At 37.6% G+C, this 22,227-nt stretch overlaps 2 protein-coding genes across 2 annotated transcripts; one reads left to right on the top strand and one right to left on the bottom strand.

Annotated features, from left to right (window-relative positions):
• Window positions 1–9,324: 9,324 nt before the first annotated feature.
• On the bottom strand, window positions 9,325–9,594 carry LOC129644721 (keratin-associated protein 6-2-like). Its single transcript, XM_055570211.1, has one exon. The coding sequence runs from the start codon at window positions 9,592–9,594 to the stop codon at window positions 9,325–9,327; it is 270 nt and encodes an 89-aa protein (XP_055426186.1).
• Window positions 9,595–17,605: 8,011 nt separating this feature from the next.
• Window positions 17,606–18,016, top strand: LOC129644416 (keratin-associated protein 21-1-like). The gene has a single exon (XM_055570062.1). It carries the CDS (start codon window positions 17,606–17,608, stop codon window positions 18,014–18,016), a length of 411 nt encoding a protein of 136 aa, XP_055426037.1.
• Window positions 18,017–22,227: the final 4,211 nt, after the last annotated feature.

The raw sequence follows: 22,227 nt of genomic DNA, 5'->3' as shown, positions 1-22,227 counted from the left end.
TTCAATCTCTTAACTGACAGTTTTGAATATTAAAAAAGGTCTCAAATTAGACAGTGAAGGAAATGTAGGTAAATGAAAGACAAGCCTCTTGCTTTCAATGTTTATAATCCAGCCTGTGCATATAGAAAAACCAACAGCATAAATAATTCAGATAATTTGAAACTGACAATTGGACTCGAGGGAATAAAATACCTAAAAGCAAAAGAGAGTAAAAGTTGTATTAGAGAGCTAGTTCAGGGAGCTATTTTGAACTTGTGACAAATGAGCTGATGTCAATTGCAAAGAAAGGACACTAGCAAGTGTAAATGGGAGAAAATTTATGAAGTTTTGTAACCATATGATTTGTTAGGCAGGTATGAGATAATTCACACATCTAGAAAAGAGTTTTCACAAAGTAACTCTTAACATACCTTCAAAATCTGAAGCATTGTGACTCCCTTAGTTGAAGAGGGCTTCCTTGGTGGCTCAGACAGTAAAGAATCTGCCTGCAGCTCAGATTTGGGGTCAGTCCTTGGATTGGGAAGATCCCCTGCAGAAGGCAATGACTATCTATCCCAATATTCCTGCCTGAAGTAGTCCATGGATAGAAGAGCCTAGCGGGTTACAGTCCATGGGGTTGCAAAGAGTTGGACACATCTGGACAACTAACACTTTCATACTTTCACTAGTTAAAGAACACTTGAGACATTCAGCTCAGTGAAATGACAAAATGGTGAAAGCAATCCAAATATCTATTAGTTTGTAAATGACACACAAATATTTGAACAGAAATTTGACTTAATATATCAATTTTTTATTAGAGAAAATTAATTGAACCCAATTTATGTGCAAGGTATTATAACCAGAGCTGGTTATTCCATGATGCACAGAATAGAGGCGGTTCTTCAGGCATCATTAGGTATGGAGAGGCTTGAGTGAAAAGGTTTAGAGATAATGCAATAAAGATGGAAGACTTTTCAGTAAACCAGGAGAATTGTGGCCAGAAATTCTGCTTTGGCAGAGGCATTGAAAAGCAAAGTGTCTACTGTAGAGAATTTGTGAAGCAAACTTATAATTTCAAATTGCAAGGAGGACAGGAAAGGTAAGAAAACTGAAGCATAATGATGATTGGAATGAGGATATATTTTATTTATGCCTATCATTCATGATTCAACATAGTAGAGTCATAAGATTATACCAGTGATCAATAGAAGAAAAAAAAAGTTTGAATGATTTCTCCACTGAAGGAAAAATACCTAGTATTGAAAATTCTCAGAAAATAAATCAGAAGCTTGATGAAACTTCCTTTTGAAGGCATTCAGTAAAGTACTGGATTACCACTTATCTCACTGTTGTTGAAATTTGAGTGTGCAATAAATGATTTTATGGGTCTTATTGTAAAAAATAACAAGTATTGGAATCTGCTTGATTATGAAAGATTATGAAAGGTACACCTAAGCAAGTGAGATAAACAAAAATAACACCCCACCCCCACCCCCCGCCGCCAAACCTTAAAATGGAACAATTGACAGTGCTAGTCAGTCAATTGGCACTATAAAATCTAATGAGATTTTGAATTTATAGATCAAAATGGGGAGAACTGATAGATTTGCCATATGCTAATGGGTCTAATCTGTCTAATTGCTACTTAGATCTTCTTCAGTTTTTCTTAATAATTTTCTGTAGTTTTTACTGTAGAGGTTTATATATATTTTATAAAATACATTCCTAGGAATTTGGTGGGTTTTACTGATATTACAAGTAATAAATACATTAAAACTTTTCACTTTTGTAAGTTCCGATGTTGCAAATAAATGCAAATTCAACTGAAAAAAATAAAATAGAACAAGCAAGAGAGTTCCAGAAAAACATCTACTTCTGCTTTATTGACTACACCAAATCCTTGGACTATGCATATCACAATAAACTGAGGAAAATGTTTCAAGAGATGGGAATATCAGACCACCTTGCTTGCCTCCTGAGAACCTGTATGCAGGTCAAGAAGCAGCAGTTAGAACTGGATATGGAACAACGAACTGGTTCCAAATTGGGAAAGCAGTAAGTCAAGGCTGTTTACTGTCACCCTGCTTATTCATCTTCTAAGCAGAGTACATCATGCAAAATGCCAGGCTGGATGAAGCACAAACTAGAATCAAGATTAGTGGAAGAAATATAAATAATCTCAGATATGCAGATGACACCACCTATATGGCAGAAAGTGAAGAGGAACTGAAGAGCCTCTTGATGAAAGTGAAAGAGGAGAATGAAATGGCTGGCTTAAAACCCAACAATCAGAAAACAAAGATCATGCAATCTGGTCCCGTCACTTCATGGCAAATAGATGGGGAGACAATGGAAACAGTGAGAGACTTCATTTTCCTGGGCTCCAAAATTACTGCAGATGGTGAATGCAGCCATAAAAGAAAAAGATGTTTGCTCACTGGAACAAAAGCTGTGACCAACCTAGACAGCATATTAAAAAGCAGAGACATGACTTTGCTGAGAAAGGTCCATGTAGTCAAAGCTATGGTTTTTCCAGTAGTCATGTATGGATATGAGTGTTGGATTATAAAAAGAACTGAATGCCAAAGAATTGATGCTCTTGAACTGTGTTGTTCAAAAAGACTCTTGAGAGTCCCTTGGACTGCAAAGAGATCCAACCAGTCAATCCTAAAGGAAATCAGTCCTGAACATTCATTGGAAGGACTGATGCTGAAGCTGGAGCTCCAGTACTTTGACTACCTGGTGTTAAGAACTGACTCATTTGAAAAGACCCTGATGCTGGGAAAGATTGAAGGCAGGAGGAGAAGGGGACAACAGAGGATGAGATGGTTGGATGGCCTCGCTGACTCGATGGACATGAGTTTGAACAAGCTCTGGTAGTTGGTGATGGACAGGGAACCCTGGCTTGCTGCAGTCCATGAGGTCGCAAAGGATCGGACATGACTGAGTTACTGAACTGAACTGAACTGTACTGAAACTTTTAAAAGCTACACATTTTTTCCCTACATGTTTGGCAATAGAAAGTTCAGATGTGTAGCTTCGAGTGAGAAGGAAGAGTAGGTTTGGATTTAGACATCCATAGAGAGAAGAAACTTATTTGTAGACACACAGGTATACTGTAATGTTTCTATTCTCAGTACTACTGACATTCTCGATTATTTTTCTTTTAGTTTTTACATGTGGCTCTGTGCCCTGGAGACTTAGTACCATCCCTGGGTTTTATATACTATGGACATGGAACAACAGACTGGTTCCAAATAGGAAAAGGGATACGCCAAGGCTGTATATTGTCACCCTGCTTATTTAACTTATATGTAGAGTACATCATGAGAAACGCTGGGCTGGAAGAAGGACAAGCTGCAATCAAGATTGCCGGGAGAAATACCAATAACCTCAGATATGCAGATGACACTACCCTTATGGCAGAAAGTGAAGAGGAACTCAAAAGCCTCTTGATGAAAGTGAAAGTGGAGAGAGAAAAAGTTGGCTTAAAGCTCAACATTCAGAAAACGAAGATCAAGGCATCCGGTCCCACCATTTCATGGGAAATAGATAGGGGGACAGTGGAAACAGTGTCAGACTTTATTTTTCTGGGCTCCAAAATCACTGTAGATGGTGATTGCAGCCATGAAATTAAAAAACGCTTACTCCTTGAAGGAAAGTTATGACCAACCTACACAGCATATTAAAAAGGAGACACATTGCTTTGCTAACAAAGGTCCATCTAGTCAAAGCTATGGTTTTTCCAGTAGTCATGTATGGATATGAGAGTTGGACTCTAAAGAAAGCTAAGTGCTGAAGAGTTGATGCTTTTGAGCTGTGGTGTTGGAGAAGACTATTGAGAGTCCCTTGGAGTACAAGGAGATCCAACCAGTCCATCCTAAAGGAGATCAGTCCTGGGTGTTCATTGGAAGGACTGATGTTGAAGCTGAAACTCTAATACTTTGTCCACCTGATCAAACAGCTGACTCATTTGAAAAGATCCTGATTCTGGGGAAAATTGAAAGCAGGAGGAGAAGGGGATGACAGAGGATGAGACAGTTGGATGGCATCACTGACTCAGTGTACCTGAATTTGGGCAAACTCAGGGAGTTGGTGATGGACAGGGAGGCCTGATGTGCCGTAGTCCTTGGGGTTGCAAAGAGTCGGACACAATGAATGACTGAACTGAACTGAACCAATATATGCATTTATGTATGACTCTCTCCTCTATTCATCCAATGAACCTAGTTCTCAGTGAATTCATAATTTTATGTAGGAGTAACATAGTAGGATTTAAAGAAGAAATGAAGTAATTGTTTTTGTAGCCATGTGTTATGAAAGTTATAAAATAAGGAAGGTTATAAATGTTGTGAGAGTCAGGAAAGAGTTCTGAGAAGATGGGGCACTAGACATGAGGTTTGAGTAGGAACTGGCCAGTCAGATAAGGGAGTGGGACAACAAGTCTTTCTGTGCATTTATTACCACCAGTCGAGGTGTGTAATCACTAAGCAGATGTAGAGAGGAGCTCTCAGACTTTTTTTTTTTCTCTTCAGATTATTTAGAGCACAGCGCATACTGCTTCCATAAGCAGGAGAGGGCCTGGCCAGGAGGAGCGTATGGCAGTGAGCTTTTGTAGAAGACTACAAAAGACTTGGCCCTCACACTCAGTTGCTGTGTGATTTCAAGATAGTGACTTAATCACTCTGAGCCTCAGCTTCTTTCTCGCAACACTTGTTTGTCAAGTACCCATTCTATTTATTTTAAGAGGGTGTGAAAATGAATTGAGATAATGTGTAAAAAGACATTTTACAACATGCAATAGAGATGAACTGGTTCGGTTCAGTTCAGTTCAGTTCAGTCATTCAGTTGTTTCCAACTCTTTACAACCCCATGAACCAGGCCTCTTCCATGCCAGGCCTCCCTGTCCATCACCAATTCCTGGAGCTTACCCAAACTCATGCCCATTGAGTTGGTGATGCCATCCAACCATCTCATCCTCTGCCATCCTCTTCTCCTCCTGCCCTCAATTTTTGCAGCATCAGGGTCTTTTCAAATGAGTCAGCTCTTCACATCAGGTGTCCAAAGTATTGGAGTTTCAGCTTCAAAATCAGTCCTTCCAATGAACACCCAGGGCTGATCTCCTTCAGGATGAACTGCTTGGATCTCCTTTCAGTCCAAGGGACTCTCAAGAGTCTTCTGCAACACCACAGCTGAAAAGCATCAATTCTTCTGCATTCAGCTTTCTTCACAGTCCAACTCTCACATCCATACATGACCACTGGAAAAACCATAGCCTTGACGAGACAGACTTTTGTTGGCAAAGTAATGTGTCTCCTTTTTAATGTGCTGTCTAGGCTGGTCATAACTTTCTTCCAAGAAGTAAGTGTCCTTTTTTTTTTTTTTTTTAGCCTGGGTGTTTCTTTTTTTGTTTTTATTTTTTTTAATATATATATTTTTTATTTTAATTTAACTTTACAATATTGTATTGGTTTTGCCATATATCAGCATGAATCCGCCACAGGTATACACGTGTTCCCGATCCTGAACCCTCCTCCCTCCTCCCTCCCCGTACCATCCCTCTGGGTCGTCCCAGTGCACCAGCCCCAAGCAACCAGTATCATGCTTCAAACCTGGACTGGCAACTCGTTTCATATATGATATTATACATGTTTCAATGCCATTCTCCCAAATCATCCCACCCTCTCCCACAGAGTCCAAAACACTGTTCTATACATCAGTGTCTCTTTTGCTCTCTCGTATACAGGGTTATTGTTACCATCTTTCTAAATTCCATATATATGCATTAGTATACTGTATTGGTTATTTTCTTTCTGGCTTATTTCACTCCATATAATACGCAAAGCCACAGTCATCAAGACAGTATGGTACTGGCACAAAGACAGAAATATTGATCAATGGAACAAAATAGAAAGCCCAGAGATAAATCCATGCACCTATGGGCACCTTATCTTTGACAAAGGAGGCAAGGATATACAACGGATTAAATACAATCTCTTTAACAAGTGGTGCTGGGAAAACTGGTCAACCACCTGTAAAAGAATGAAACTAGAACACTTTCTAACACCATACACAAAAATAAACTCAAAATGGATTAAAGATCTCAATGTAAGACCAGAAACTATAAAACTCCTAGGGGAGAACATAGGCAGAACACTCTCCGACATACATCACAGCAGGATCCTCTATCACCCACCTCCCAGAATATTGGAAAGAAAAGCAAAAGTAAACAAATGGGACCTAATTAAACTTAAAACCTTTTGCACAACAAAGGAAACTATAAACAAGGTGAAATGACAGCCTTCAGAATGGGAGAAAATAATAGCATGAAGCAACTGACAAACAACTAATCTCAAAAATATATAAGCAACTCCTACAGCTCAATTCCAGAAAAATAAATGACCCAATCAAAAAATGGGCCAAAGAACTAAATAGACATTTCTCCAAGGAAGACATACAGATGGCTAACAAACACATGAAAAGATGCTCAACATCACTCATTATCAGAGAAATACAAACCAAAACCACTATGAGGTATCGTTTCACGCCAGTCAGAATGGATGCGATCCAAAAGTCGACAAGCAATAAATGCTGGAGAGGGTGTGGAGAAAAGGGAACCCTCTTACACTGTTGGTGGGAATGCAAACTAGTACAGCCACTATGAAGAACAGTGTGGAGATTCCTTAAAAAATTGGAAATAGAACTGCCTTATGACCCAGCAATCCCACTGCTGGGCATACACACTGAGGAAACCAGAAGGGAAAGAGACACATGTACCCCAATGTTCATCGCAGCACTGTTTATAATAGCCAGGACATGGAAGCAACCTAGATGTCCATCAGCAATGAATGGATAAGAAAGCTGTGGTACATATACACAATGGAGTATTACTTACCATTAAAAGAATATATTTGAATCAGTTCTAATGAAGTGGATGAAACAGAAGTACATGTCTTATAATTTCATGGCTGCATCACCATCTGCAGTGATTTTGGAGCCCAGAGAAATAAAGTCTGCCACTCTTTCCACTGTTTCCTCATCTATTTGTCATGAAGTGATGGGACCGGATGCCATGGTCTTAGTTTTCTGAATGTTGAGCTTTAAGCCAACTTTATCACTCGCCTCTTTCACTTTCATCTAGAGGCTCTTTAGTTCCTCTTCACTTTCTGCCATAAGGGTGGTGTCATCTGCATATCTGAGGTTATTGATATTTCTCCCGGCAATCTTGATTCCAGCTTGTGCTTCCTTCAGCCTGGGGTTTCTCAGTTTCTCATGATGTAATCTGCATATAAGTTAAATAATCACGGTGACAATATACAGCCCTGACGTACTCCTTTTCCTGTTTGGAACCAGTCTGTTATTCCATGTCCAGTTCTAACTGTTGCTTCCTGACCTGCATACAGGTTTCTCAAGAGGCAGGTCAGGTGGTCTGGAATTCCCATCTCTTTCAGAATTTTCCACAGTTTATTGTGACCCACACAGTCAATGGCTTTGGCATAGTCAATAAAGCAGAAATAGATGCTTTTCTGGAACTCTTGCTTTTTTGATGATCCAGCGGATGTTGGCAATTTGATCTCTGGTTCCTCTGCCTTTTCCAAATCCAGCTTGAACATCTGGACGTTCACGGTTTGCATATTGCTGAAACTTGGCTTGGAGAATTTTGAGTATTACTTTACTAGCAAGTGAGATGAGTGCAATTGTGCGGTAGTTTGAGCAATCTTTGGCATTGCCTTTCTTTAGGATTGCAATGAAAACTGACCTTTTGTAGTTCTGTGGCCACTGCTGAGTTTTCCAAATTTGCTGGCACAGCATCATCTTTTAGGACTTGAAATAGCTCAACTGGAATTCCATCACTTCCACTAGCTTTGTTCGTAGTGATGCTTCCTAAGGCCCACTTGACTTCACGTTCCAGGATGTCTGGCTCTAGGTGAGTGATCACACCATCCTGATTATCTGGGTCATGAAGACCTTTTTTGTCAGTTCTTCTGTGTATTCTTGCCACCTCTTCTTAATATCTTCTTCTTCTGTTAGGTCCATACCATTTCTGTCCTTTATTGAGCCCAAGTTCATGAAATATTCCCCTGAATAGATCGCTAGTCTTTCCATTCTATTGTTTTCCTCTATTTTTTGCGTTGATCACTGAAGAAGGCTTTCTTATCTCTCCTTGCTATTCTTTGGAACTCTACATTCAGATGGGTATATCTTTCCTTTTCTCCTTTGCTTTTCGCTTCTCGTCTTTTCACAGCTATTTGTAAGGCCTCCTCAGACAGCCATTTTACTTTTTTGCATTTCTATTTCGTGGGGATTGTCTTGATTCCTTTCTCATGTAAAATGTCACTAAGTCCGTTCATAGTTCATCAGGCACTCTGTCCATCTGTTTCTAGTCCTTTAAATCTATTTCTCACTTTCACTGTATATTTGTAAGGGATTTGATTTAGGTCATACCTGAATGGTCTAGTGGTTTTCCCTACTTTCTTCAGTTTCAGTCTGAATTTGGCAATAAGGAGTTCATGATCTGAGCCACAGTCAGCTCCTAGTCTTGTTTTTGCTAACTGTATAGAGCTTCTCCCTCTTTGGCTACAAAGAATATACATTCCTTAGTTCTTTATTCTCAAGTGTCTAACACCCAACTCTGCTTCCAATTTCTCATTACTTCTGGGAAGCATCTCTTCTATTCCATTACTCCTGCAGGAAATCAGATTGTCTCTCCTGCACCTGGACTTTGTCATGACCACCAGAATATGTGTCATTCCTCCTGCACTTGCTCCTCCAGCTCCATTCTTGACATGTGAGATTTGCACAGTTCAGCACGGTTCTGAAATACTGTGAGATTTGTGCTTGGGTATGTGAGTGCCTGAGCATGTGAGATACAAGGAATAGTTCGAGAAGGTATTATTTTTGCTGCAAATACAAGAAGAAATGCTTGTATTGTATCAAAGAACTCAAGGTTCAAGCAACCTCTGAGCTCAGTCTTTGAAAGAGGCCATAGCACCTTATGAAAGACTAATTCATAAGCAGTACACAGAGATTTGTTAGAAGCAATGAGCCATTTTTATTGAGGATAAGCGGTTATCCAAGCTTTAGAATGTTAGGATCATTAACACAGTCATAACAGAGACTCAGAGATTAGGGAGTAAAGGCTAACATTTGGAAGAGTCAGATGATATCACCATTGAACTTCAGACCTCAAGTATGTCAATCTAAAAATGGGTAGTTGGAGATCAAAGCCTCTGTCACACATACAATTTCTTGCAAGTACAAATCATGGGTTACAGATCCTCAAAGCAGTATTATTTTTAGATTCCTCATTTCAGAAGCAGACTAGACTAAGAGGGTGATGTTCTAGCAGCAAGAATAACATCTCCTGTAGCAAACTGGCCAGTAGCTGCTATAGCCAGAGCCATATCCACAGCCATATCTGGTTCCATAACCACAGCCATAATAGGGGCTAAATCCACAGCCATATCCTGTCCCATATCCACAGCCGTATCCCGAGCCGTATCCACAGCCGTATCTACTTCCATATCCACAGCCATAATAGGGGCTGAACCCACAGCTATAGCTCTTTCCACAGCCATAGCCACAGGAGTTGCCGTAGTAGTTACAACACATGTTGTCAAGGCAAGAGGGTTCAGGTGGACTGCAAGAGGCTGTTTCTGAAGTGTGTGTGTCTTCTCCCCATGGACCTTCATATACTGTCAGTAATTGGCAGAGCATACCATTCATTCCCTGACACAGGCAGCAAATATGGAAGCAACATTATGAGCCAGTCACGTCACCACTGACCATCACTCAAGTTTGCTTAAAATAGCTCGTTATTTGGGAGACTCCTGTTTCATTTTAAGAGCTTCACTTTAATTTGTTCTGCTGACAAACTGTCTTAGTAGAATCGTGTGACCCAAAGCTGATCATTTTCAAATCTCCTCTCATTTAACAGACACCTTATAGAACAAGCTTGTTGAAAACGTAACTTCGTACCAAACATTCAAACTTTCATGACCAAACATTCAGTCCAAAAAGAACCATGTTGCTTTGTTTATTGGGATAGGGGGGCATTTTTTCTTTCTTTTTTTTTTTTTTTTTTTTGCTTATCTTAGTTTCTATGTTTTATTTAAATCAACTTTTTCAGAATCTGGCAGACTCCAAAATATAGATTATTTTTCACTGTACAACCATGAAATCTGAATTGGAAGGGAGTATAAAGTCAAGATTATTCTTTCCACTGGATATATTTGAATTTCAACAACAAAGGAATAAGTGGTGACCGAGTATTTTATTGAATGCCTTTAACAGGGATTTTTCACAAGGCTGCCAACTTCAATTTTTGAGAAGTTTCATTATCAGACATTTTTCCTTCAGCTGAGAACTCATTCTACTGCTTTTTCTGATATTGGTCACTGGTCTAATCTGAACACTCTGCTGTTTCATTGCTAACCATAAACATAAAGAAAATATACTCCCATTCCATTTTTCTTATCCTTCAGTTTCTTACCTTTTCTGTCCATCTTGAAATTCAAAACTATAAATTCTACTTGACAAATTCTCTGGTAGAAACACTTTACTTTTCAGTACCAAAGCCAACACACTCTCTGGTCACAGTACCCCTGGGTTATTGAAAAGCTCTTTTATCTTTATTGCATTACTTCTAATACTTTTCCATTCAGATCTCTGGATGCTGGTTTAAAACAGTAAAGACAACCCCTATTCTGTGCGTCCTTGAATAACCAGCTCTGAGTATAGTCCCTGATAATTTGGACTCAATATTCTTCCATAAAAATGGATGAATCAAATCAAACATATATTAAAACATTGGAGAGCCACATATACTGTAAAGACATTTGATTATAAGATTAAATTGTCTAAATGCAAATTTCTTCTTTCTAAAATGAGGCCTACCTATTTTTACATAATTGTTTTCCTTATGTTTCATACCTATTTAGTGTTCTGGTCAGGAATTTTACTCAATAAATGCTATTCCCTTCATCTCACTTTCCTTTTTATTTTTCCCCTCTTGGCTATATATATTTATTTTTGTGATTATTATTTAATACATGTTATTTAAGTAGGCACTTTTTAGAATCCAAACATAAATTTTAATTTTAAATACTTTTTTTTTTTTTTGCAGTGACAAGGTGGACCTAGAAATTCTAATGCAGAGTGAAATAAGTCAGACAGTAAAAGACAAATATATGATATGCTTTCTTTAGACTTCTAAGAAATCTAAAAATACTAGTACAAATGAACCTTTTTATAAAACAGAAATAGAGTCACAGAAGTAGAAAACAAGTATGGTTACCAAGGGGTGGGGAGGGGAAGGGGGGATAAACTGGGAGGTTGAGAATGACATATTAACACTACTATATATAAAATAGATAACTAATAAAAATCTACTGTATAGCACAGGGAACTCTACCCAATATTCTGTAATGACCTATATAAGAACAGAATCTAAAAAAGGAGTGGATATAGGTATGTATATAACTGATTCACTTTGCTGTATTGCAGAAACTAGCACTACATTGTAAATCAACTATACTCCAATAAAAATTAAATTTCTGAAATCTCATTTTTCTTATTCCATTGTTTTAAATTCTTGTCTAATAATAGCTTTAAAATACCCATATTTATTGGTACTGTAATCCTGATTTAGTCTGAATTTAATGTAATAGCTTTGTAATGTAAAAGAAGTCATTCTATAGTATTCACATATGTATGCCCTAAATAAAAAAGCTTTTATGATGCGGAAGCAAAACCCCTCAGAATATAAACTACGTTCCTATTGAACTTTTTGCACTCTGACTGAGCCATTTTGTATAGTAATTTATTACTCAAAATACAGTGTCAACATTATGTCAACATAATGGACATAGAATCACACATATTTTCAAGTTCAGAAACTAAAGAATAACTTTATGTTCTATTTTTAAAGCATATGTCTTGGGAACATGTTTATGCAAAAATTTGATATCAATATTTTTGAAACTCCACAGAAGTAAAAAGATCAGTCCAGAGTAGAAAAATATTTTATTTCTAGGACTATGTCTATTTTGATAATTTGAATTAAGTATCATCTTGCAGTAAGGCATTTTAGTCAAGATCAAAGGCTTATTAAACAGTAGGTTTTAAATATCCATGTGAAATATGTTCTAAAGATTCCCATAATTAGGACTATATATGGACTTTTCTGGTGTCTCAGATAGTAAAGATTCTGCATGCAGTGCAGAAGATATAAAAGACCTGGGTTTGATCACTGGGTTGGAAAGATCCCCTGGAGAATGGAATGGCTATGCACTCCAGTATTCTTGCCTGGAGAATTTCATGGACAGAGGAGCCTGGCAGGCTATAGTCAGAGTCAAACACGACTGAATAGCTTTCATGTCACTTCACTTCATAGATTTTCTCCTTAGGGTATATTTTTTTTTTCTACCTTCCAATTCCTAGGACTAGGAGATACCAGAGACATATGAAAAATCATAAGAGAATACTGTGAACAGTTATATACTAACAAATTGGATAACCTGGAAGAAACACAAATTTCTAGAAACACAGAGCATACCAAGACTGAGTTATGAAGAAGCAAATAATTTGAACACACTGATCACCAGAAGTGAAATTAAAGCAGCAATTCAAAAAATTTCCAGGGGAATTCTACCAAACATATAGAAAATAACTCAAACAATTCCAACTAACTGAAGATGAGGGAACATTCCCTAATTTATCCCAATATTAGATCACCATTACTTTGCTACCAAACTAGAGAAAAACACTACAAAAAAGAAAAAAAAAACCCTCCACAAATGTTAGCAAACCAAATTAAAAAATACAAAGAAGTGTCATTCACTGTGATCAAGTTGGATTTAATCCTGGGTCACAAAGACAATTTAACATATGCAAATCAACCACTGTGATACACCTATGTTAAGAAAAAGAAAGACAAAAAATACATGGTCACTTCAATAAATGCATAAAAATAGTTCCAAAAAATCAGCATCCATTCAAGTTAAAAAGTCTCATCAAAGTGGTTTAGGGGAAATAGCTGAATATAATAAAGACTGTTTATGAAAAATTCACAGCCAACATAATACTCATTGGTGAAAAGGTGAAATCTTTCCTGCTAAATTCAGGAATAAGATAAGGATGCTCGTTCTCACCACTTCTATTTAAAGTAGAATTGCACATTCTAGCTGCAGCAACAAGAAGAAATAAAACATATTGGAAAGAAGAGGTAACACTGTCACTACTTGCAGATGATGTACTTTGTACAGAGAACTCAAAAGTCTCCACTGAAAACCTCTTAGAACTAATAAGTTCATTCAGTAGATTGTATGTTACAAGATGAGTATAGAGAAATCTGTTATGTTTCTATACACTAATTATGAAATATTAGGAAGTGAAAGTAAAAAGAAATCCTATTTAATTGGTTCTACAAATGATACCTAGGAATCAACTTAAGGAAGTGAAAGAAGTATATTCTGAAAACCATAAAACTTTGATAAAGAAAATTGAAAATTATATGCAAAAATGGAAAGATATCCCATTCCCTTGTATTGGAAAAGTTAATATTATTAAAATGGCCATAATACCCAAACAAATCTACAGATTTAATGCAATTTCTATCCAGTACCCATGATATTTTTTACAAAACTAGACCAAAAACATCCTAAAATTCATAGAACTAGAATAATCCTTAAATAGTTCTAAAATTTATAGAAAAATAATCTTAAAACTAGAACAACAAAAGACTACTTATTGGCAAAGCACTCTTCAGAAAAAAAAACAATAATGCTGGAGATATAACTCTCCCAAACTGATAATATTGTAAATCTACAGTAATCAAAATAGCATGGTATTGGCATAAAAAGGCACATAGAACACACAGATGGCTAACAGGACAAGAAAAGATGCTCAATATTACCAATTATCAGAAAAATGCAAATTAAAGCAATGATGCAATATCAACTCACATCTCTCAGAATACCTATCACCAAAGCAATCAGTAAATATCAGAAGTTTTAGAGGATATGGGGAAAGGAACCACTTGAACACTCTTGGGCAATGTAAATTATTGGTTCAACCACTATGGGAATCAGTATGGAGGTTCCATAAAAACCTAAAAATAGGACAGCCATATGATCCAGCAATTCTACTCCCAGGTACATATCCAGAAAAAGTGAAAACACTAACTTGAAAAGATACATACACTCCAGTGTCCCTAGCAATACTGTTTATAATATCTCACATATGGAAGCAACTCAAACATCTCTCAGCTCTTCTAAGAAGATATGGTGTACATATACACATCATGGAATATTACTCAGACATAAAAATGAGATACTACCATTTGCAGCAAAATGGATGGATTTAGAGAATATACTCAGTGAAAGATGTTCAGGCAGAGGAATAAGGCAGATAGAGGAAGACAAATACTGTATTACTTCAGTTATATGAAGACTCAAAAAATCATAAAATCAATGCATATGTAAGACAGAAAGAGACCCAAAGATATAGAAAACAATCTTTTGGTTATGAAAGGAGATAGCAACAGGGAGGGACCAATTAGTGCCACTGGATTAGCAGATGCAAACTACTGTTTATAAAGCAGATGAGCAATTAAGATATACTATATAGCATGGTGAATTATTTATTATGTTGTAATAATTTTTAATGGAGTATAATCTTCAAAAATACTGAATCAACCTACCTGACTTCAGGCTCTACTACAAAGCCACAGTTATCAAGACAGTATGGTAATGGCACAAAGACAGAAATATAGATCAATGGAACAAAATAGAAAGCCCAGAGATAAATCCACGCACATATGGACACCTTATCTTCGACAAAGGAGGCAAGAATATACAATGGATTAAAGACAATCTCTTTAACAAGTGGTGCTGGGAACTCTGGTCAACCACTTGTAAAAGAATGAAACTAGAACACTTTCTAACACCATACACAAAAATAAACTCAAAATGGATTAAAGATCTAAACGTAAGACCGGAAACTATAAAACTCCTAGAGGAGAACATAGGCAAAACACTCTCTGACATACATCACAGCAGGATCCTCTATGACCCACCTCCCAGAATATTGGAAATAAAAGCAAAAATAAACAAATGGGACCTAATTAACCTTAAAAGCTTCTGCACATCAAAGGAAACTATTAGCAAGGTGAAAAGACAGCCTTCAGAATGGGAGAAGATAATAGCAAATGAAGCAACTGACAAACAACTAATCTCGAGGATATACAAGCAACTCCTACAGCTCAACTCCAGAAAAATAAATGACCCAATCAAAAAATGGGCCAAAGAACTAAATAGACATTTCTCCAAAGAAGACATACAGATGGCTAACAAACACATGAAAAGATGCTCAACATCACTCATTATCAGAGAAATGCAAATCAAAACCACTATGAGGTATCATTTCACACCAGTCAGAATGGCTGCGATCCAAAAGTCTACAAGTAATAAATGCTGGAGAGGGTGTGGAGAAAAGGGATCCCTCTTACACTGTTGGTGGGAATGCAAACTAGTACAGCCACTATGGAGAACAGTGTGGAGATTCCTTAAAAAACTGGAAATAGAGCTGCCTTATGATCCAGCAATCCCACTGCTGGGCATACACACTGAGGAAACCAGAAGGGAAAGAGACACGAGTACCCCAATGTTCATCGCAGCACTGTTTATAATAGCCAGGACATGGAAGCAACCTAGATGTCCATCAGCAGATGAATGGATAATAAAGCTGTGGTACATATACACAATGGAGTACTATTCAGCCATTAAAAAGAATACATTTGAATCAGTTCTAATGAGGTGGATGAAACTGGAGCCTATTATACAGAGTGAAGTAAGCCAGAAAGAAAAACACCAATACAGTATACTAACGCATATATATGGAATTTAGAAAGATGGTAACAATAACCCTGTGTACGAGACAGCAAAAGAGACACTGATGTATAGAACAGTCTTATGGACTCTGTGGGAGAGGGAGAGGGTGGGAAGATTTGGGAGAATGGCATTGAAACATGTAAAATATCATGTATGAAATGAGTTGCCAGTCCAGGTTCGATGCACGATACTGAATGCTTGGGGCTGGTGCACTGGGACGACCCAGAGGGATGGAATGGGGAGGGAGGAGGGAGGAGGGTTCAGGATGGGGAACACATGTGTACCTGTGGCGGATTCATTTTGATATTTGGCAAATCTAATACAGTTATGTTAAGTTTAAAAATAAAATAAAATTAAAAAAAAATAAAATAAAATAAAAATTAAAAAAAAAAAGATCAAGATACTTGTTGGAGAAAAATAAACTTTTTTAAAAAGCACAGAATTAAAGAAGACCTTGAAAGGGAAGAGGAGTTCATGGAAGTCAAGAGTCCCATCTGGCTGCACTGGACAGGCAGTTTAAGGTTGAGAGTTGAGTGCAAGGGGAGGCAAGGAAGATATACAAGCTCTTATGGCATCGGAACTTTGTCCACTCGGGAAGCATGTGTGGCACATAGGGGACATTCAGGAGTACAGTTCAATAATTAAGAACAACAGGAATGAAGAAAGTATATATAGTTAGAATTACAAATTAGATCTGCTTACATATTTTCTAAGAATCTCCAGTAAAGATATGAATTGCTTTTAATTACTTTTGTTTGATGGATTAAAGTTCTTTCTATGAGAAAAAAAAAAAAAATACTGAATCATTATGCTATATACTCTAAACTAACATGATATTGTAAATCAAATATAGGTGAATAAAATAAAAACTTAAAAATTTGGAACCTGCCTGATTCTTAAAATGGTGATATGAAAGTAAAATCTATACAAGTAAGATATGCAAAAAAAAGTCCACAAACAAAAAAATTTTGACCACATCTTTGATGATGGAAAGGTCTGGTGTTCCTTTAGAGTGAGAAGACAGGATACATTTGGATTTAGGCGTCTACAGATAGAGAAACATTTATAAACATGTAGCTATAAAACAGGATTTCTATTCTTAACACTATAGACAGTTTGGACAAGATTTTTTCTTGTTGGGGGCTTCTTTGTGAGTGCAGAATCAACATCTTTGGCTTCTATAAATGAATCTGCAATGATTCAAAAAAAGGGGTAGGAATATTCTTTTCTTATGGCCAGAGGCAAATGATTTAAGGAAGAAGAGAGAGAAAAGGGGCAAAATTTTTCTACATCGCTTCTCACATTTTTAATATAAGATATATATTATGTGATAGGAAATTTTGGAAATGGGTATCTGTTTAGAGGTACATGCTATGCTATGCTAAGTCACTTCAGTCGTGTCCAACTCTGTGCGACCCCATAAACGGCAGCCCACCAGGATCCCCGTCCCTGGGATTCTCCAAGCAAGAACACTGGAGTGGGTTATTCTCTGGCAGAGCAAATTAAAATGATGCTCTTTAAATATCTCCAAAATAACTACCTACTTTGGGCAAAGTATCGATTGTCAAAAGTGACCGGCACATGATGGTTGCTTCCATGTTTGTTGTCTATGTCATGTAATGAATGGTATGCTCTGCCAATTACTGACAGTATATAAAGGTCCATGGGGAGAAGACACACACACTTCAGAAACAGCCTCTTGCAGTCCACCTGAACCCTCTTGCCTTGACAACATGTGTTGTAACTACTACGGCAACTCCTGTGGCTATGGCTGTGGAAAGAGCTATAGCTGTGGGTTCAGCCCCTATTATGGCTGTGGATATGGAAGTAGATACGGCTGTGGATACGGCTCGGGATACGGCTGTGGATATGGGACAGGATATGGCTGTGGATTTAGCCCCTATTATGGCTGTGGTTATGGAACCAGATATGGCTGTGGATATGGGACTGGCTGTGGATATGGTTCAGGATATGGCTGTGGATTTAGCCCCTATTATGGCTGTGGATACAGCTCCCATTGTGGCTGCGGTTATGGAACCAGATATGGCTGTGGATACGGCTCCTGCTGTGGCTGTGGATACAGATCTGGCTACCACAGTTACGGGCCAGTCTGCTACAGGAGATGTTATTCTTCTTGCTGCTAGAACGTCACCACCTAAAACACCATTTATGTCGGAAACCACACATCTAACATAACGCTGATTCAAGGATTGAAAAGTCAAGATTTCTATATGCAGGAAATTCCATGCAAGACAGAGCTTTGACTTTCGACTACCCGTTTTTAAGATTGGCATCTTTGAGGCCTGAAACTTCATGGTGGTATCATCTGTCTTTTTTCCAAATGTTAACCTTTACTCCCTTAACCTCTGACTCTCTGTAGTAATGATCCGAATGTCGGATCATTATAATGACCCTACTGTCGGGGAAATCCCTTGTTATCAATAAAAATGGTTCATTGTTTCTAACAAATGTCTGTGTATTTGCTTGTGCATAATTTTTGTTTTGAGGTGTTATGGCCTCTGTTGAAAACTGAGCAATTGTGAAGCTGAACTTTGAAGTTCTTCTTGATATAAGCGTTTCTCTTTATACCTGCATCAGAAATAATGTCTTTCCCAACTATTTCTTGTTTTTCATATACTAAGGCACTCACATATATAAGCACAAATCTCAGTATTTCAGACTGTGCTTTACAAATCTCTCTGTGTTTGGGATGGAGCTGGAGGTGAAAGAGGAGGAATGATACTTTATTCAGGAAGTTAATGCAAATTCCAAAATAAACAAGAGGTGGCCTGAGTACTTAAAGGAATAAAGGAAAGCAAGGGGAACTTTCCAGCATATACGAGACATAAGAAGCAGAGAGAGGTGTCAAGCACATGAGACTAAAAAATGCATGTAAAAGTCAAAACATTCTATCATATCATCTGCTTTTGATGGAAATGCAAACGTATTTGTTTGTATACACTGATGTTGAAATTGTTTCCACTCACTTAGTTGATAAACAGTTTTGAGTAGTTTTGAAAGGGTCTCATCTTAGACACTGAAGACAAAGTAGAAAAATTAAAGAGAAATTTCCTGCTCTCATGGTGTTTACATTCTAGTAGGTGAAGAATAAGAAAATAAAAAAAAAAAAAAAACTAAGCTAATTTCAAACTGACAGTTGGGATGTGGGAATAGAACAATTTAGTGGGAAAGAGAATAAGGATTGAAGCATTAAAGAGATATTTCAGGGAGGTATTTTCACCTTGTGATATCTCATGTCAATTGCAAAGAAAGATTCAAAAGGACAGAAACAAATGTAAAGGGGGAGAAGAAGTCCAAGAAGTTTTGGAAGAATATGATTTAGTAAGCATGTATGAGATACCTTACATATCCAGTAAAGAGTCTTCACAAACTAACTCTTAACATACCTTCAAAATCTGAAACGTTGTGACTCCCTTAGTTAAAGAGGGCTTCCTTGGTGGCTCAGACAGTAAAGAATCTGCCTGCAGCACAGACCTGGGCTCAATCCTCGGGTTGGGAAGATCCCCTGCAGAAGACAATGACTATCTAACCCAATATTCCTGCCTGAAGTATTCCATGGATAGAAGAGCCTGGTGGACTACAGTCCATGGGGTTGCAAAGAGTTGGACACATCTGGACAACTAACACTTTTGTGCTTTCACTAGTTAAACAACACTTGAGACATTCAGCTCAGTGAAATGACAAAATGGTAACAATCAATCCAAATATCTATAAGTTTGTAAGTGACACACAAATATTTGAACAGAAATTTGACTTAAGCTATCAATTTTTTATTAGAGAAATACTAATTGAGCCCAACTTATGTGAAAGGTATTATACCCAGAGCTGGTCATTCCATGATGCACAGAATAGAGGTGGTTCTGTACGCATCATTAGGTATGGAGAGGCTTGAGTGAAAAGGTTTAGAAATAATGCAATAAAGATGGAAGGCTCTTCAGTAACCCAGGGGAAGTGTGGCCAGAAATTCTGCTTTGGCAGAGGCATTGAAAAGCAAAGTGTCTACTGCAGAGAATTTGTGAAGCAAACTTATAATTTCAAATTGCAAGGAGGACAGGAAAGGTAAGAAAACTGAAGCATAATGATGATTGGAATGAGGATATATTTTCTTTATGCCTACCATTCATTATTAAACATAGAATCATAAGATTATACCAGTGATCAATAGAAGAAAATAAAAGGTTGAATGATTTCTCAGCTGAAGAATTAATTCCTAATACTGAAAATTCTCAGAAAAGAGAAGCTTGATGAAAGTTCCTTCTGAAGGCATTCAGTAAAGTACTGGATCACCACTCATCTCACTGTTGTTGCAATTTCAGTATACAATAGAAGATTTCATGATTCTTATTGTAAAAATAATAATAATTGAAATCTGCTTGTTTACGAAAGATAGTGGTACACCTAAGCAATTGAGATAAGCAAAAATAACACCCCACCAACTTTAATATAGAAAAAACAAGATAGTTCCAGAAAAATATCTACTTCTGCCTTATTGACTATGCCAAAGCCTTTGACTGTGTGGATCACAACAAACTGTGGAAAATTCTGAAAGAGATCGGAATACCAGACCTCCTTAGCCATCTCATGAGAAATCTGTATCCAGGTCAAGAAGCAACAGTTAGAACTGGACATGGAACAATGGACTGGTTCTAAATTGGGAAAGGAGTAAGTCAAGGCTGTATACTGTTACCCTGCTTATGTAACTTCTAAGCAGAATACACCATGCAAAATGCCAGGCTGGATGAAGCACAAGCTGGAATCAAGACTGCCAGGAGAAATATCAATAACCTCAGATATACAGATGACACCATCCTTATGGCAGAAAGTGAAGAGGAACTGAAGAGTCTCTTGATGAAAGTGAAAGCGGAGAATGAAAACTCCACTTAAAACTCAACATTCAAAAAACTAAGATCATGCATCTGGTCCCATCACTTCATGGCAAATAGATGGGGAAATAATGGAAACAGTGAGAGATTTTATATTCTTGGGCTCCAAAATCACTGCAGATGGTGACTGCAGCCATGAAATTAAAAGACGCTTACTCCTTGGAAGAAAATCTATGGCCAACCTAGACAACGTATTAAAAAGCAAAGACATTAGTTTGCCAACAAAGGTCCATCTACTCAAAGCTATGGTTTTTCCAGTAGTCATGTATGGATGTGAGAGTTGGACTATAAAGAAAACTGAATGCCAAAGAATTGATGCTTTTGAACTGTGTTGTTGGAGAAGACTAGGGTCCCTTGGACTGCAAGGAGATCAGACCAGTCCATCCTAAAGGAAATCAGTCCTGAATATTCATTGGAAGGACTGATCCTTAAGCTAAAGCTGCAGTACTTTGACTACCTGATGCAAAGAACTGACTCATTGGAAAAGACCCTGATGCTGTGAAAGATTGCAGGCAGTAGGAGAACAGGACAACAGAGGATGAGATGGTTGCATGGCCTCACCAACTCAATGGACATGAGTTTGAGCAAGCTCTGGGAGTTGGTGATGGACAGGTACCCTGGCTTGCTGCAGTCCATGAGGTGGCAAAAAGTAGGACATGACTGAGCTACTGAACTGAACTGAACTGTACTGAAACTTAAAAAGCTACACATTTTTTGGCTACATTTTGGCATTAGAAAGTTCAGATGTTTAGTTTAGAGTGAGAAGGAAGAGTATGTTTGGATTTACAAATCCATAGAGAGAGAAACTTACTTGCAAACACACAGCTGTACTGTAATATTTCTATTCTCAGTACTGCTGACATTCTGGATTATTTTTCTTTTGGTTATTACATGCTGTTCTGTGTCCTGGAGAATTAGGAGCATCCTTGAGTTCTACAACAAGATACCAATTGGTATCGGGCAGTAGGTATCTGGGTGAAGAACTCTGGCAAGAAGTTACAATGATTCAAGAAAATGAACAGACATATTTGTTTTCAAGTGATCAGAGGTAGATGTGAAAATAAAAAAGAAAAAGTTAAGGGGAATTTTTTAAACATTCCCTCCCAAACCTTTTAAAATAAGATATATATTAAATGAAAGGAGGTTTTGAAAATGGGTATCTGTTATTGGGCACATGATTCTAGTGAGAAATTCTTTGGCAGAGGAAAATTAAAATGATGCTCTTTAAGTGAAATGAGTCTCCAAAATAAGAAGCTATTTTAAGCAAAGCATTATTGGTCAACAGTGACTGGCTCATAATGTTGCTTCCATATTTGCTGCCTGTGTCAGGGAATGAATGGTATGTCCTGCCAATTACTGGCAGTATATAAAGGTCCAAGGGAAGGAGAAGACACCCACACACTTCAGAAACATCGTCTTGCAGCTCACCTGAATCCTCTTGCCTTGACAAC

The sequence above is a fragment of the Bubalus kerabau genome, chromosome 2, assembly GCF_029407905.1.
Source record: "Bubalus kerabau isolate K-KA32 ecotype Philippines breed swamp buffalo chromosome 2, PCC_UOA_SB_1v2, whole genome shotgun sequence".
In the NCBI taxonomy this organism is placed as follows: domain Eukaryota; kingdom Metazoa; phylum Chordata; class Mammalia; order Artiodactyla; family Bovidae; genus Bubalus; species Bubalus kerabau.
Note: the sequence above shows the minus strand (reverse complement) of the source record. Positions and strands in the feature narration are given on the sequence as shown.

Coding starts and splice junctions, on each gene's coding strand:
- LOC129644721 (XM_055570211.1), bottom strand. CDS start 9,594: ATGTGTTGTAACTACTACGGCAACTCCTGTGGCTATGGCTGTGGAAAG.
- LOC129644416 (XM_055570062.1), top strand. CDS start 17,606: ATGTGTTGTAACTACTACGGCAACTCCTGTGGCTATGGCTGTGGAAAG.